This window comes from Dermacentor silvarum, chromosome 10, assembly GCF_013339745.2.
Source record: "Dermacentor silvarum isolate Dsil-2018 chromosome 10, BIME_Dsil_1.4, whole genome shotgun sequence".
NCBI classification, from domain to species: Eukaryota; Metazoa; Arthropoda; class Arachnida; order Ixodida; family Ixodidae; genus Dermacentor; species Dermacentor silvarum.
The window spans coordinates 79,245,520-79,262,088 of record NC_051163.1 but is presented as its reverse complement, the minus strand read 5'-3'; the positions used below and the strand labels follow the sequence as shown (position 1 = coordinate 79,262,088).

The window sequence follows — 16,569 nt, the reverse complement described above, 5'->3', positions numbered from 1 at the left end:
CATTGCGTGTTTCCCCGCACTTTTTTCTGCAGTTATTAGGCGTATTTACACTAAAGGCCCCCCTTTCAGGGTGTTACCTAGGCGGAATGCAAAAACTGTAATAATTGATTTAGTCACAGTATACTACCATAATATAATATTGCATAATGCATGCTGCGTAATACATAAACGTAATATACATCATATATATAATATAAAAGACCACATAACACAAACTCACACGGGCACTTTCTCAAGAGACAATGCCAACTACGCAATGACACAGGCATACACACATAGTCATTATATACACACGAAGAGGGACGCTCCTGCGCAGCCACTTTGACATTTAAAATATAGCTAGGAAAGGCGTATATTGTACGAGTATAAAAAAAAATTTCCAAAAGATGTACGTTTGAAAAACGTGTAAAGTCCGTTCAGTGCACAAGCACATAAATACACCGTAGGAGCGTTTATACAAAAGAAAAAAATATTTGCAAGTTCCCGATTTTGTTCCGGAGCTCTAACAAAACGAATGGCTTACCTCGGCAAATACGTGGTTGAAGAGCTGGAGAGAGGGAGAAAGAAAGAAAAGGAGAAAGAAAACAGTGGTTATTTGCCGAGTTTACCGCGCAAAGTTTAAGGGCGCATTTTCACATGCGACTGACAAGGTAGCTTGACCGGGCGCCATTTGCGACAAAAAGGAGCGGTTATGCATGGCCTCCGTGATAGCGTCCGCGATCACGAAGGACATTCGTTACGCACGGACGCCTATCTCGGAGGACATGGGTTACAGACCGACAAGCGTCACCGGCCACCAGTCGGCACTTCAAAGTGTCTCGAGATTGCCGCCGTCCGCGCCTCCTTCCGCAGTGAGCGAGTTTGCGTGAACGTCTCTGCTTGCCTCTTATTTGCGTCAAACCCGATTGTAGCGAACACGGGTACAGCGAATCACGCTCTATATCGAACACGAGGAAAAATTGCCTGCGACATTCGTGCAAAAATTAACCTCGTGAAACTAACTTGAATACGCATAAATCGAACTCCGAGCGCCCGCAACCTGCGTTTTAAAACCAGCCACTTATAGGCTTTTCACTTCCGCTTTTGAACGCGAAAGCGTTAAGGGCCCCATGTCGCAGAAAATCCGGCGTCGACGTCGGCGTCGGTGTAGGCATCGGTGTAAGCATCGGCGTCTGGTCCCGAACACATCGTCCCGAACCACCCCGACCGGGCGGGCCCTTCGCGTGGCGCAAGGCGTTCGTGAACAAAAATTGAATTTCTCAAAGTAAAATCCGTCAGAAAAATCGTAAAGCATGGCCTAATCACAACCCACAGACGTGATAGCGTCGGATTGTAATTTGAATATACAAGAAAAAAGTCTGATAAGCAGTCAGGGATCTTTGAAAGCCATCGCGTTCCACTCTTAAAGGCGAACCCTAAGAGTCCTCCAATTCTGATGGTGTTTGGCTGTGCAACATTGAGGGGTAATGTTGAAAACCGAGCCTTTCTAAATTTTGAACGGTCCCCATGTCACAGAAAATACGGTGACGGTGTCGGCGTCAACGGCCTCCAATAACGCTATCGCATTACACTCTTAGAGGCGAAGCTTAAGCGTACACTCCAAGTTTTTGTCTATGCTTTCCCAGAACCGTCGCGTAACCGTCAGTAAGGGTGAGATACAACGCATAACCCGGCAGATTGCACTCGGGGTCGCGGTGCCACTTAATTACACGTGCTACTGCGCCAATCAGCTCCCCATGGAGCGCATTTGATCAGCACCGTCGCACGAAGCTTTGTTCTAGAGCGTATAACGAACTCACCATAAATGTTCCTAAAAAAGTTCGTTTTACCCGGGTTCCGAAATATTGAATGGAATCATACACGAAACTACTTCTAGCGCACGAAACCATTTCGTAATAACAGAGTCTAACTGTACGGGACCTCCGGTAGAAGACAATTGTCGGAATTAATGAGCAAAGATGACATGCGGTAATAAACTAAACTAAAGGTATAAAAATGCGAATAAAACCACATTCAGAATTGATAGCAAGTAATAAACAAGGTGAGCGCCACTGGCTAGCAATTCAAGGGCTAATTCTACATGTACATATATACACAAGTACACAAGAAACTGGGCAGGAGTATGGCCACCACAGCTTAGATTATATAATTGATAAACCACCGTACGCACAATGTGGAGGACGTGGGTTCGATTCCCACTTGCTACAGGTTGTCATTTAGTCAAGCTTTATTTTCCTTTAGCTTATTATTTCGAAATTTCAATGAAACATATAACAAATAATTTCACACTATACTACTTGTACCTTTATTGTCTGTTGTCTTTTTTTTCGAATGGCTGACTAGGAAACAAAACATCAAGCCTCTTGGACCTCCTTATTCTCCTCACTCAATAGACTTAACATGTTTGATAGTAGCGTGAAAGAAAAAAAAACCCACATTGTTGTAAAAAAAAAAAAGACGGCAAAATTACCTAGCATCATACCAAGGTCCCTCAGCGAGCAGTGAAAGGAGTACAACTTTCTCCAGGCGTTGTCGAAATACTCGGAAGATTTTCGTCTTGGTGCAGTTGCAAGAGGCGGCGCAAATTTTCTGACATTACGTGTATTTCTTATTTCACTTCCAGTCATTCGTGTATCGTTACAATAAATTTATATCGCAGTGAGAAATTCAGCACAATTACAAAATTTCAAATTTGTTTTCGCAAAGTCCAGTGAGATACACGGTCCAGTTCGGTTATGGTTAACGCTTTTTACTGCAATCCATCATACAGTCGACCTCCTTCTACTGTGTATTTTATAACGTCTGTACATTGTTTGTCGTCCATGTCCACTAACAGGGCGAAATGTTGCTGTTAGAACCTCGGTAACAGTGGAACAGGAATTTCTTTCGCGTAACTTGAAGTTATCGCGTAACAGGACTGACGTACTACTGTTTTTAAGTTACTTCGGTACATGAGGTTATTCTGTAAAATGAACACTGCTGCTTTTGCGCCCTGCGCCAGCAGGACCCCGTCAAGAAGGTAATCACCTCCTTTTGTACTGACACGCGGAAAACGCCAACGAACAACGGAAAAATAAAACAAAAGCAAGCACACGTAGTTCAATACTCACGCGGTCGGCGGTTTCGTTGTCCAGTAGCTCCACCTCGAGGAGATCCACATTACTGTAGTAAGGCTTGAGCATGTCTTTGTACTGCAGGGAACGAAAAAGAGAAAATTAACCAGACATCAATGGCTGCCGAGAGTCACGTTACGCGAATCGTTTTGCGGGTAGCTGGCTTATTCATCAAGGCGCACCAGATCTGGGCTACTTGGCCGGACAGGAATAAATCAGCAGGACGAAAGCAGGACATGCCTAAATGAAAGGAAGGAAGCGTATTGCCCCTTCGTTTCTTTATTCCATGTTCTATCGCCATGCAGTTAATCACGGCTACCTATTGTAGGGGTGTTTGAATGGGAAAACATTTTGAATCGAACACGAATATTCAAGAAAAAAAGCCCGCGAATATCGAATCAAATATTTGCTCATTTCTGAGCAAAGTGAATTATAATACTTGAGTGAAGCCCCTCTGAAAAAAAAAGAAAGAGAGAGAGAGAGGTCACAGTTTCGCGAAACTGGGAAACTGAATTGCCAGCGTGAATTGGAAAATACTCTGTCTGATTGCTTGGCGTGGGAACTAAAACATCAGAGTGCATGCTCGTGTACGGGCCCGCCCAATGCACCCACGAAACATCTAAGCGCCAATCGATATAAAATAGTTGCATCAGCCACCGGTATCAGTTCTCAGGCATTTCACGTATAGCAGACTTGAAGTGAATATGCTATGTCTACGCTAGCCTCCTGTATGAGGCCGATGGCGCTACTCAACACAGCGTTCACTGCGGTTGGTTAACTAGCAAGATACACACAAGTTTTGTGCTTCGGCATTGAATTTTTGGCATGTAAAGGAGTAATATCCGAAGGGGATCGCATAGTAAGAATGCGGCGGGTATTTCAAAAGACACAATTTCCGTAAGACGGGTGAGTGCGTCGTAGAGTACGGGACGAACAAGACGGTTCTCGTCCTCTTCTGTTGCGAGAAAAAAAAATCAGTAGCCTCTCCCCTGTCGAGGAGATGGGGGTAAGCGATGCCTGTCGTGTGTTTCTTCGGTGTTCCCCCGAACGAATTACACTGACGAGTACCACGTTGTGCTCGAACCACAACCGGTCACACGCACCGCAGCTGGCTCCGAAGTTCCGGTTGAGAAACTCGCGTTGAAACCTGGTATGTCATTGGCTTGTCGCCAATGACATGCCAGACGCATGCGCCAGGAAGGCCACCGAAGACAGCGGAGCCGGCTGCGCATGTGTACGTTCGGCTGTTCGACGTCCAGTTTGTCTTCTTTGATATAGCTCTGTTCTCTTGGACTCGCGGCGTATTTTTCCCGTTCCTGCTGCACTTCGACACGGTACTCCTGCGCTATTGGACCCCGGCAAGGTGGGAAATATAGAAAGTGTGCGCCAATTTGAAGCAATTTAGGCTTAGGACATGCACGGCAGTGCGCGTTGTGACGCAGTTAGCGAAAAACGGCTCGGCCGTTGTGGCGTGTTAGTTTTGCGTGAACTGAAGCTTACCGGTCCATGTGTGCGACGTTTTCTATGGGCCCCAACAGTATTGTACGTAACTTAGTTCGGTATTTTTTGGGCATGCTGACCGCACTGGCTCCAACGTTATTGTAACTTATTTCAGTACTTTCGGAAATATTTCTTTTGTACACGCTGGCCGCACAGGGCGTTGTGACGCAGTTAGCTACAGACATGTAGCGAAAGACCCGCCAGCCACTGTGGTGAAGTTTAACGTTGGTTAGTTTCGCGTTGACTGAATCTTACGGGGCCAAGCTTGTGACATTTTTCAGCCTGTGTTATGGCCACCTCTGTGTACGTGGCGTACCAATGCGTCGGCTGAGGCTAAGTGGTGTCGAAAACGAGCAGTCGCCTGTGTATTCGTGCTCTGAAAGAGCAGGAAATAAGGCCCGGGAATGGGGGAATGCTTGGAAATCAGATATTCTCGTCATATTTTATGTATGATATTGTTTGGGATGAGTCAGATGTTTTCTACGCCATGTTTGTAAAAGCGAATTGCTTTTGTTCGTAATGTCGCCCATTCAACACTTTCGCACGTTTCGCCTCTACACGCGCAGTTTTGCTATAAGGCCTAAATACCAGAATTACACATGCTTGTACTTTACTTAGCTTATGCCGTCCGGTGGGGCTTCATACGGGACCTACTGCTGCTTACCTGGTGCTACAATATTGGATGAACGTACAAAAATCCCGGAACGAGCATTTATATAGAGCAAAAAATAAACATTTCCTCCTTTCACACGGCTAGACTTGGCGCTCTTTAGCCAAAGATGCCATTGCGCCATTAAAACCCACCAATCATTTGACAAGGCGTCTTGCGTATTCTTCTTTATGAAATTTCACGTTGCACAGAGAACATATTCGATGGAGGCTTGTAAAGATCGCTCGCTACCATAACTATTTCAATAAAGAAGAAAAATAGAGCGTTGCACGTTTCTAAAACGTGAAGGCAAAAGCCTGCCAGCTGTGAAAGACGACGACGACGACGAACGCGCGAGCAGTGGCACGAGCGCGAAGGCACTAGTAGTATGGGAGCACTGGCATGATCCGCGGCATCGGAGCCAGCTATGGAAGATGACGACGACGACGAACGCGCGAGCATTGGTACGAGCGTGTCTCTGTGACCACGTGACGTGTACAGTCAGGCACGCACTAGGCACACCTTTAATAAGCCACAACCATGGAGCACCAGTTGCTTCAGGGAAGCGTGCTCGTCTCGCACTGCAGAGACCCGGGATCGATTGCCCCCCCCCCCCCCCCCCTTATTGAAATTTACCAAATTTTGTTCTCAAAGCTACTAATTTACTTTCTATACAGGAACCTCCCTGAGAAATGCGACGTCAATCCGAACAGCGCAGCTGTTAAAACTGGAGGAGAAACGTCTGAAGTCCGCAGAAAACTCCGCGCCGTTGCCTAGCAACAAGCAAGCCACATCTGCGCACCACTTGGCCCAACCTCGTCTAGCCGCGCAGGTGCCGAAGCAGTATCGATGACGTCAGCTCACATTGCCTAGCAACCGCCGGCGCAGGTGCGCGCTCGCTTCGCCCGACACAGACACGGCTCCGCCGAGCTCCCGCCAGCTGTGCGCTACTGCGCATGCGCCGTGACGTCATCCCGTCTGCTGCGCGCCGCCCGTAGACTGTGTAGCTTTCGCCACGGCTGGGTTCGACTGGCGCGCGCGCTCGCTTAAGAAGCGAGCGCGCGCGCCAGTCGAGCCCGGCCGTGCTTTCGCGCATACGTGTGCTTGGCTTCGCGAGGCGTTCCCAGATGCCACGGAGCTTATACAACCAATCAGCGGATTTAGCCTTGTGCCACTAGTGGAAGCTACCCCGATTTTTTTTGCGGCGTCGGCCATTTTTCTTCACGCCCCAGTTTCGCCAAGGCCACCGCCAAAATATACCCCTAAGGCTTTTGCCTTAAAAACGATTCCACACTAAGACAGCGTGCGGTTGAGCAGTAGAAGCAAAAAAGTGGTCGCAGTTTCACCTGAAAGGCGAAGCATCAATTGCGATAGCAAATTTGTAGAGAGCTATACGGAGTAATGATAGTAGCTTTATCAGCTGTATAAACTTGAACATGCAGCAGCACCGGCAACACGCAGAACTAATGTCGACGCCGTCGGCGTTTTGCCCGCGTTCGCACAAAATGCGTGCGGCGTTGCTGACTGTTGCCGCAGCCTCTGATATAAATAGGCACTTGGTGCCGCAGCTAAAAGTCACCTCCCTTCCCTCCCCCTCCCCCCCCCCCCCCACCGCCTTTCGCGCTTCGGAAGAAGGCGCGTTTGCTCTACATATATGGTGATTGTAAAGGAGGAAAGAGACGCCTACTTATTATTATTATTTGATTTGAAAACATATACACAGGAAAGAGAAAGCGAGAAGCAAAGGCTGGCAACTGCCACCAGAAGGGGCACAACGCCTGCCTACTCTTCGGAAAGGACGAGAGAAGCATAGAAGGAAAGATAGGAAGGAGGGGAGGAAGGAGGAAAGGAAGAGCGAGATGACAAATCTCAACGAATAAAGTAAAACATACAGTAGGGCCCGTCCCTGCAGGTCAAGCTACTAAAGAATGTAAAATAAAAGAAATAGTTGCTGGGTTACAAACGACGCCTACTTCTGCAGCCCTTAAGGAAGCACGGCGCAGAACGCGCGTTTGTTCTCCGCTGTGGGTTCACTCCCCGTGAAAGAGCGCGTCCCTCGCGCCCTTTCACTCGCACACACAGCGTTCGGCGGCGCGCGGCGTTTGGCGCTGAGCCGTGCTCCCTCAAGGGCTGCAGAAGATAGCGCCAACCTTTCCCTTTCCCTCAAGAACGCGCGGCGACGATTTCAACTCCATTGACGTCATACGGAACCTCACGGCAACGGCGACGGCGACGACGACGGCGACGCCGACGGCAGAAGTCTGCTTTGGAGTGTCCATAAATTGCTATCGCAATAAAACAAATGGTGCGCCGATCGGCGTAACGCGTACCAGTTAGGGTTCGAGACGCGCGAGCCCAAAACCGAAACCGGAAGTGTGGTTGACGGTTTTCACATCAACCGCTTCGGGCGCTACAGTCTATTTGGCCGCTGAGCTCTACGAGTGTGTCCGCTCTTGTTGAATGTATGTTTCTCTATCACAAGGTTTCCTTGATAAAACCACAAAGAAAGGAATTCAACAAGAGCGGACGCTCTTCTTGAATTCCTTTCAACAAGTGCCCACCGGCCAAATCGATTGCAGCGCGCCAAGCGGTAGTTATTAATACCTGAACCACACTTCCGGTTTCAGACGCGTGCGTTTTGAACGCAATTTGCACGCGTTACATGGGCGCGCTCATCGGCTTTCTTTTTATTTTTATTGCGATAGCAATTATATGGACACTCTAAAGCGGATTTCTGCCGTCGCCGTGGGGTTCCGTATGACGTCAACGGCGATGAAATCGTCGCCGCGCTCCGGACGGTGTATGTAGTAGTGATTTTATTGAAGAAGAAAAATGACGCTTATTTCTGCTGCCCAATAGGGAGCACGGCGCAGCGTCAGGGGAAGGGGAAAAAGGAGATAAGGACGGTGTATGTGCGAGTGAAGGGCGCGAGGGACGCGCGCTTTCAGGGGGGGGGGGAGGAGGGGGACGCACGTCGGAGAGCAAACGCGCGTTCTGCGCCGTGCTCCCTGAAGGGCTGCAGAACTAAGCGTCTCTTTCCTCCTTGATTACAATAACCATATATAAAGAGCAAACGCGACTTTTCCGTCGCGCGAAAGGCCGTGGGGGGACGGGATCGAGAGAGGTAGGGGAGGCAATGTTTAGCTGCGGCACAAAATGCGTATTTATATAAAAACGTTGCGAGGCTTTCCGACGATTTCCGACGCTGCTCGACGAGTGTCCCATTCTGATCTCGTCGAAAACCTCCGAGCCGCCCCCAGAGGCACCGGCAACAGTCACCAACGCCGCGCATGTTCGGTGCGAACGCGGGCAAAACGCCGAGGGCGTCGACAACAGTTCTACTGCATGTCCAAGTTTATACAGCTGATAAAACTACTATCCGTACTCCGTATAGCTCTCTACTAATTGGCTATCGCAATTGATGCTTCGCCTTTCGAGTGAAACAGCGGAAATCTTGTTCAATTAAAACAGTCAGAAAAACACCGCGCACGCTCCAGAACCACCGGCTAGTCATCTACCAAAGCCTCCATAGTTGCACCGGGAATCAGCCAGGACGTTGTCCAAACGTTTCTTTAATACGCGAAAGATTCATCATAAGCGAATAGATGCGATACAAATTCAGTGCGAGCACATTCCTTTTAACCCAATAGTCACCTTTATTGTAAAGCTGCGCACTATATGTTCGAAATTACAAGCCATATCATAGCACTAAATTGGCAGTTTCGCCCATAGAGCGAAAACATTCAAAGCGTTAGCAATCTGGCGATAGCAAGGTTATATGGATGCAGCGTGAACAAGAACGAGCACTTGTTCCGTTCGTGTCTCATTTTGCGCCTAGTATATTGTCGGAGCACTATATCCAATTAATCCTATTCCAACGAGCACCGACGTCGCAGACTGTCGGAACAATCGCATAATTACCATTGTAAATATTTGGACACTCAACCCGCGTTCGCGCCGTCGTCGCCGTGATGTCCCGGTATTGACGCGCATAAGCGGTCCGGGCGTAGAGGTATAAAAGGCGTATCAGTGCCGTAGAAGGTCGGCCAAGGCGCGCACTGCATTTGGCCGCAAAAGCGAGGAAGCCAAGTAGACGCACTGTCAGGCTCCGCTGCTGGCATAAGCGGCGCGCACAAATAGCGTTCTTGCTGATCAGCTGTGTGCATATGGCACACCGAGGTGCATACAACAGTCTGAGTAGAAGGGACAGTAAACGTCAAGCTAAAGCTGATCATTTCGTTGGCCGCTGACCAACGACTGTTTCTCGTCAGTCTCATCTTGCGCACCATCGAGGTGGAACGTCGGTGACGCAGCTGCCGGCATTTATCACCGCGTCAGGCCGGATTCACGCAGCCGTCAAAGGCACCGTCCGGTCACTGTCACGGCACCGGCGTCCGTCATGAAAGAGTGTTTTTTCGCCGGTTTTTATTTTAAAGAAAGTTCCATTTTCACCCGAAAGGCTAAGCATCGATTACGATAGCAAATTAGTGAACAGTTACACAAAGTAAGGACAGTAGTTTTATCAGGCGTATTGGCATGTAAACATTGGCATACTAACTAAATTAACAAGCGTGGTGTCAGGCGTGCACAAGCAAACATGAACGCAATCTCACTGGATGACCGCGGAAACTCCCTGTCAAAACACTGGAGTGCAGCGACCGAATTGAGGTTCGTGCCGGCGCTCGCGTCAACGTGATTTTATCCGCGAAAACACAGGAAGGGCGGACTCTGCACCCGCGCAGAGGCTGTGAAGATACAGTCGCGCGGGCGGGCGCTCGCGGCGCAGGTGTCGTGACGGTGTAGTGACGGTGACGGAACGGGGCATTTGATGGCTGTGTGAAACCGCTCTCAGCGTCGCGCGACGCCTGGTATCTGTCAGGGCACTGTTCGTGCTGCCAGGGCCGCTGTGTGGTGCTGCGCAGCAACCGTTGTCTCGCATGGAGCGTCCCGCCATGTCGCCTGCGCGTGTTGTTATAACACCGCGCAAGTCGCTCGAGTTCACCACTGAAGCGTGCAATCACTTTCAATGCTTTGCCTTCGGGGAAAAAAAAACGCGCGGTGCATCGCTCACGCCCATGAAAGCCCTATAACCCTGCGTGAAGGCCTCGAATGCGCCATCGATGGCGTTACAGCGCGACGGAAGTGGCAGCGTGAGAGGGCCCGGTGTGTCCGTGTAATTGTTACGGCAATAAGATAATGATAATAAGGGCAGTGTTGCCGAAAAGTTTCCGCGGCGCCAGCGCCACAACGGTAGACAGGAACTGCAGTGGAGTACAGTGCAGAATCGCAGTGCTGCGCACGGTGTCATTTGTAGTGAAAAATTCAGAGGTGATTTCGCGGTACATGCGAAATAAATGCGTTAGAATTACGTGGGGCCTCTTGCAGGTCTCAGCTCACTTGGCAAACGTGCTCACGCCTCTCTGCCTCTTGGAGGAGCGAAATAAGTTCAACTGACAAAGGTCGGAATCAGAACATCGTCAATCGCGGTATATATACAAGCTCTTCCGAGCTCTCCTATCGCCCCCCTCTCTCTCTCTCTCTCTCTCTCTCTATATATATATATATATATATATATATATATATATATATATATATATATATATATATATACAAGGTCTTCTAAGGTCTTCACCACTCTACCTTTACGCGCGCGCGCGCGCACACACACACACACACACTGACATACTTTGATACTTCCCACTTTGACAGCAATAACATCGATTCGTCACTGAAGTCCACAGCTTCGAACGGAGTCTGCTGTGTTCGCATAAATACGACACATATTTATATACATTTGAAGCTTTTATATTCCTTGTGCCATAGTGGCACATACAACATTCTGAAGGATTGGCCGAGAATGGGCGCATAGCCATTGGCCCAAGCATGGCATCACTCAAACAAGAGGAACGTGGTTTGAAATTCTATGGAGCCGTTGGATATGACGCACTTTTCCACCAAGAAGCCTACTACCACTTCCCTCGATTTCGGACAAGATTGCTCTATAATCTTCATCCAAACATTTCACCGCAAAAGAAGGGAAACGTACAGAATCAGCCCCAGCGTCATCGCAGTTTTACCACGGAGTAAGCCTTTTAGTCTGCAACTTGAAAATGTAGAAAACTATAAATATAAGATTGACTTTTTATTGAGCACAAAACGGACAATGATTTTACTGTTTGTGATATATGACACTAAGTATCACCCCAGGGACACATTCGGGCGGTCCCTGTATAAGCGAACCTGTGTATACCTGACGACAATCTGTCGACAAAGTTGTCGCCAGGTAGTTTACGTCGATATGATCTGTATGGCCCTTCTCTGTCTCTTAGTTCTTGTTGTTTCAGTGTGCAATATAGTATTTTCACCGTTGCAAAGCGGAGCTTCACGGCATTCCTAATTTTACTGCGGACATGCCGCTAAACGGACACGAAGAAGTCGCTAAATATCCGCTAAATTTTACTGCAATGTCGCTAAAATTGTCGCTAAAACTGTCGAGTGAATCTTTCTTAATGTAGATAATTTGAACACCATATATATATATATATATATATATAGATAGATTGCGTAGGTCATTTATTAAAACAACTGACGTTCATCTATGGCCCCGTTCAGAATACGAATACACCACGCATTCTGGAGAAGGGTGTAGAAGGCTTTTGCATTACTTAAATATTTACAAAAAAAAAGATGGTGACTGCCGAAATTGCGGGTTTACCTTCCGATTGTAAGGTGCCAAATTCAGAAAAATTCAAGCGTGCATGAGTAACCCAATTTTCCAAAAAAAAAACGTGCTGCGCACAGGTTTTGTCTGAGAATTTTTTAGCACTTGACACTCGTGAAAGGAGGCCAAAGTTTTTCGACCACGCCCTTCGTCATAATATTACGACATTGATGACAATTCCACGACTAGTCAAACACTGCGTTGTCGTCCTTCGGCCCATTTGAAAGCCGTGCGCAGCATTTATTTGCTTGAAAGCCGTGAAAAGGGGAAGTGGCGCGTTCAGTCTCACGTGAACGAGCCCAGCCGCTCGGATAACGTACGCCCTTCTAGATCAGAGCAAAAATATGTACTACATGCAGGGAACAAAATTACGGCTGATCTGTCTTTTAAGGCGAATCTATATATGGCTAGGATCTGATGGATCGTCTCCGGTGACATAGACCAACAATGTGGGCCGATCCCGATGATTGTGCAGAAAGGGTCCAAAGTGCAATGGCACGTATACCCCTGTGGACTACGGGTGACGGCTATATATATATATATATATATATATATATATATATATATATATATATATATATATTCGGGCGGCGGTTATACATCGGTGCATGTATAAAGTACCTTACCACAGGTGATGATGGAATGGCCCATTGTTATACCACCATATCCCTCGCCACCGCCGATGCCTCTTTCACAAGTGTCGCGACACTCGGCGGCGGCACTTCCCACCAATCGCTGCGCCCCTTCGTCTCGTGACGTAGGGATCGCGCTAGCTCTGTTATCAGCGGTTGCCCTTTGGACTTGCTATGGGACGGACGCGTGTAGTTCGCTCGGAGGAAGAATAGCGGGAATTGAAGGAGCGCCACCGCGCACAGACGCGCAAATGGGCGCGAAAACGACGTGAAGCCGCTAGGCGCCAGCTTCGCCGGACTTTCCTCTTCACAGGGTGGAAGGGCGCTGGAATTTTTTATTATTGACCTACTTTGTTGAATGTTTTGATAGCTTAATTTACTCATACGCGCTTCTGAAATTTCACCAATCGAACATATTTAATGAAAATCTAGCACCAAGTGAGAGAATACACATCCCAACAAGTTTTTATAAAGCAAAAGCATGCGCTTAGAGAGCACCATTCGGTTAGAAAACATGAGCGTGTTAGAGTAATTTACTGTCGCAGAAGTGGGCTATAGACCTGCCGGTCCCGACGTGGGACTATAGCCGGGCGCGCGACGAGTTCGTGTCCTCGCCGGACCTCCAATAAAGTTCGTTCACTCACTCACTGTCACGTTCCATAGGCGATAAGCCCTAGCAATGCCGCATTGTTCAGCTATAAGGAGCGCCACTGTACCATCAGCTACACTCGACGAAAGGGGTGTTGGCTCTTGGGAAACCTGATCTGCGGCTGGTTCGACGTGCCAGGTGCTACGGAATCTACTTGATTTTTGGTTCGCACGTGTTTTCGGAGATCGGAGTACTTGGACGCAAGCACATGTCTACAATGTTTACAATACGCAAATTTAGCCATTTCCTTCGTCGTCTTGCAGTGGAGCCCGTTGCTTAAAAGTGGGTCCTTAAGCCACTGCAGGTCTCTGAATTTCTAAGCATATTTCACTTTCGGCATCTACCCACCGCGCGATCGCGTGGACGAAAGCTATACTGTAGCTCTCACCAAAAACTTTGTATAGAAAAGCGAAACTGTGGCTCTTCCAACGTAATTTCGGAAGCATTACGACACCTGGTGGGGCGAATGAAAATAATGGAAAGCAGCGATCGACCTTCGTGAGTAGAGGACACCGTTGCACCATTGCGGTCAGAGGGCCCACGTGCCGCGTAAATCCAATTTCGGATGTCTACTTCTGGCTCGTTATTATTCTAGTGCATTCTAGAAACTGTTCTTCAAGGAAAGTTTCTCAACTTCGAAGTCGCAAAACGTCGCGACATTACGTGCTAATGTCGCCGAAAGAAGTCGGCAGTCACTAAATAGAAGCAAGAATTGTCGCTAAACGAACCCAAAAGTTGCCAAATTTAGCGACAAAATCGCCTAAATGGCCACACCGGCGCCTAGATTCCAGGGATAGCGTTAGCCCAGCGGCCTAGAGCTTGACCAGGTCGATCAGTGGACATGGCTTGGAGCAAAGACGACGTTTAATTAAACAAGACGTTTAATTACATCGTTACGTAAAAAGCGGTCAGCTTTACAAGCCTCTCGCGAACGAAAGGCAAAGGCGAAGCGCAGGCTATTTCCAGAGAACGCTCGTTTCAGAGGGAGCAAATCGTCGCCTTATGAGCGCTCGGTCGTCACGTCTGGGGAGGTCGCGTCGCTCCATGGAGGAAGGAAAACTGTGAGGGATCATCACGGCAACGCAGCCAGCCTTGGCAAGCGAATTGTCCGCGAAGCCACTCCCCTTTGGCTTTCTGACTCGCAGTATCGGCTCAGAGGGTCACCTCTGAGACCCTGCGTATCGTCCGGGAATATTTAGTTGCCCGTATTTTTTTTTATCGATGCGCACTTGTTCGGCTGCGTTGCCTGCAGAGCGAGATAATCAAAACCGACCACGTGCTCTGATGTGACGATGACGGGTGAGGCCGATACGTTTGCGTTCTATCGTCTTGCGCCATGTTCGACCCGCTAAGCACGAGTTCATATAAACGCTGTCGAGTCGGGCTGTCTGAGCCCGACTTTTGACTCGATCCGGCCCTGTCGGGTTCGTAGCCTGTACAGACACTTATGCGCGCGGGCACGCTCGTTCAGGACCATCTCCTCCACACACGGGGCTTTCGACGCTTCGAACCGTTCCGACTAAATTGTCGATTCTTCGTCATGCAAAGTACTGTGGAATTTACTTTGCCAGGAACGAACGCGGATAAAACTAACGTCCAAAATAGTCAGCACGGCTGTACTCAGTTCAGCGTCGCCAGATAAGCCATCCTTCAAATTTTATTTCAGCATTTCGGGCACTTTCCATGGCTTTCAAGGAGGTTTCAAAAACACACGTTCGGCTGAGACGGAGAAAACAAAACGTCACTGACGGTATATGCTCGCCGTCCGTCGTTGTCGCGGCATTGCCGCTCGCGATTCTTCAAAATTAAATTGCTTCAAAATTAAATCTGTCCGTCACGAAAGAAAATGAATGGCTCATAGCCCTTTAAGCAATGGCTCACACCACCGTAAAAGCGGCCTCCCCCATTACATCGACAGAAGAGAAGTGAAATTCGACGCTGGAATTATGAGCGGCCACTGAACCAGCTGTGGAAGACGACGACGAACGCGGGAGCAGTGGCACGAGCGCGTTCGCACGGTTGCGTTGAGGGGCGCCAACGAGCCAGCTGTGGAAGACGACGGCGACGCTCGAGCCAGTGCTGATGATGATAGTTTGTGCGTACAGGTGACAGACGGACGAATCGGCTAGCCGTGTACAGCTTCTCTATAAAAACAACTTTTTGAAACCTCATTGAAAGGATTATGCACTCACATTACGATCTTGGCAATGTATTGCGATCAAATTACGCCACTATAAGACGCAGCGGGCGTTGGCTGGTTAGTGTCGCGATTCGTGCATGGTCACGAACGTGTGCAAGGCGTCCAGATGAACGCGCTCGGAACGCTCTACGTGAAGCGACACGCAGCGCTGAGCATGGCTCAACTTGGCTTCCTACTGAAATGCGCGTATATTTGTGCAGCGTTCGTTGTGCTGCTAGAGCAAACTATGCAACATATTACCGTCATCAAACTTTCCCGCTTTCTTGAACCGACATTTTTTTTGCCTTCCTTCCTGTATGTCTATACGACTTGCACGCACCAAACATTATATGCCATAGGGCAAACTTTTGAACAAATCCAAAACAATACAAAAGAGGATATGTTCGCGTTTGTTTTCTTTTAAAGCTGCTCCCATTCAAGTAACGCCCCAGTTGGGGCCCTTAAATGTGAAATAAATGATGAGGCTGCATTGCCTGATCTGTCAGAGAGTCTTTGAGCAGACGCCGCAGAGACTCGAGCTTCGCCCTCGGCATTGCCGAAGGACCGATGAAAGAATGACGACGTGCAAGTAATACTCGATAAAACGCGGTAGCTATTAGCTCACGCTGCTGGCCTTTTTTGTTTTGTTTTTTTTTCCGCAGGCACCGCGCATTAAGCTAAGCAAGCACGAATGCTCATAAACTCGGAACGACCACTAAATTGCAAACCACTCACCATGGGGCGATGGTCCGGATGGAACAGGATATGGCCGTTCTTGTTGATCATAAATGAGTAGGAGTTGACGCCAAGCTGCGGCATAGCGTAGAGAGCAAAAGAAAATAATAATAATACATATACAATGTCGTCAGTGAGTGAGCGTGTATAATGGAATCTGAAGAGGTTGGCCAGCGACACGCCTAGCAAGTTACTCCAAGCGAATGCGACGATAAATGAAATGACGCACACAGGACATACAACACTTAGGGCACACGTAACATATAGCAATAAAGTAGCTCGCTGAGACCAGTGTCTCTCACAAAAAACAACCAGTGTAGTGCTTACATAACTGCTGAATACCCATAAACAGCTGGGGCGACACGAGGGGTCAGAATAAATATGGGACCGT

General features: G+C 48.4%; 1 protein-coding gene across 7 annotated transcripts in view; it reads right to left on the bottom strand.

Moving 5' to 3' along the window:
* LOC119431658 (voltage-dependent calcium channel subunit alpha-2/delta-4-like) overlaps positions 1–16,569 on the bottom strand; it is a 236,642-nt gene that overhangs the window by 15,508 nt on the left and 204,565 nt on the right. For all 7 annotated transcript variants that reach the window (XM_049657692.1, XM_049657697.1, XM_049657698.1 and 4 more), the window contains exons 18-20: positions 16,179–16,253; positions 3,111–3,191; positions 524–547 (exon numbers count right to left, since the gene is read on the bottom strand). In XM_049657692.1, the coding sequence (XP_049513649.1) occupies positions 524–547; positions 3,111–3,191; positions 16,179–16,253 (180 nt within the window). The remainder of the gene's footprint in view (positions 1–523; positions 548–3,110; positions 3,192–16,178; positions 16,254–16,569) is intronic.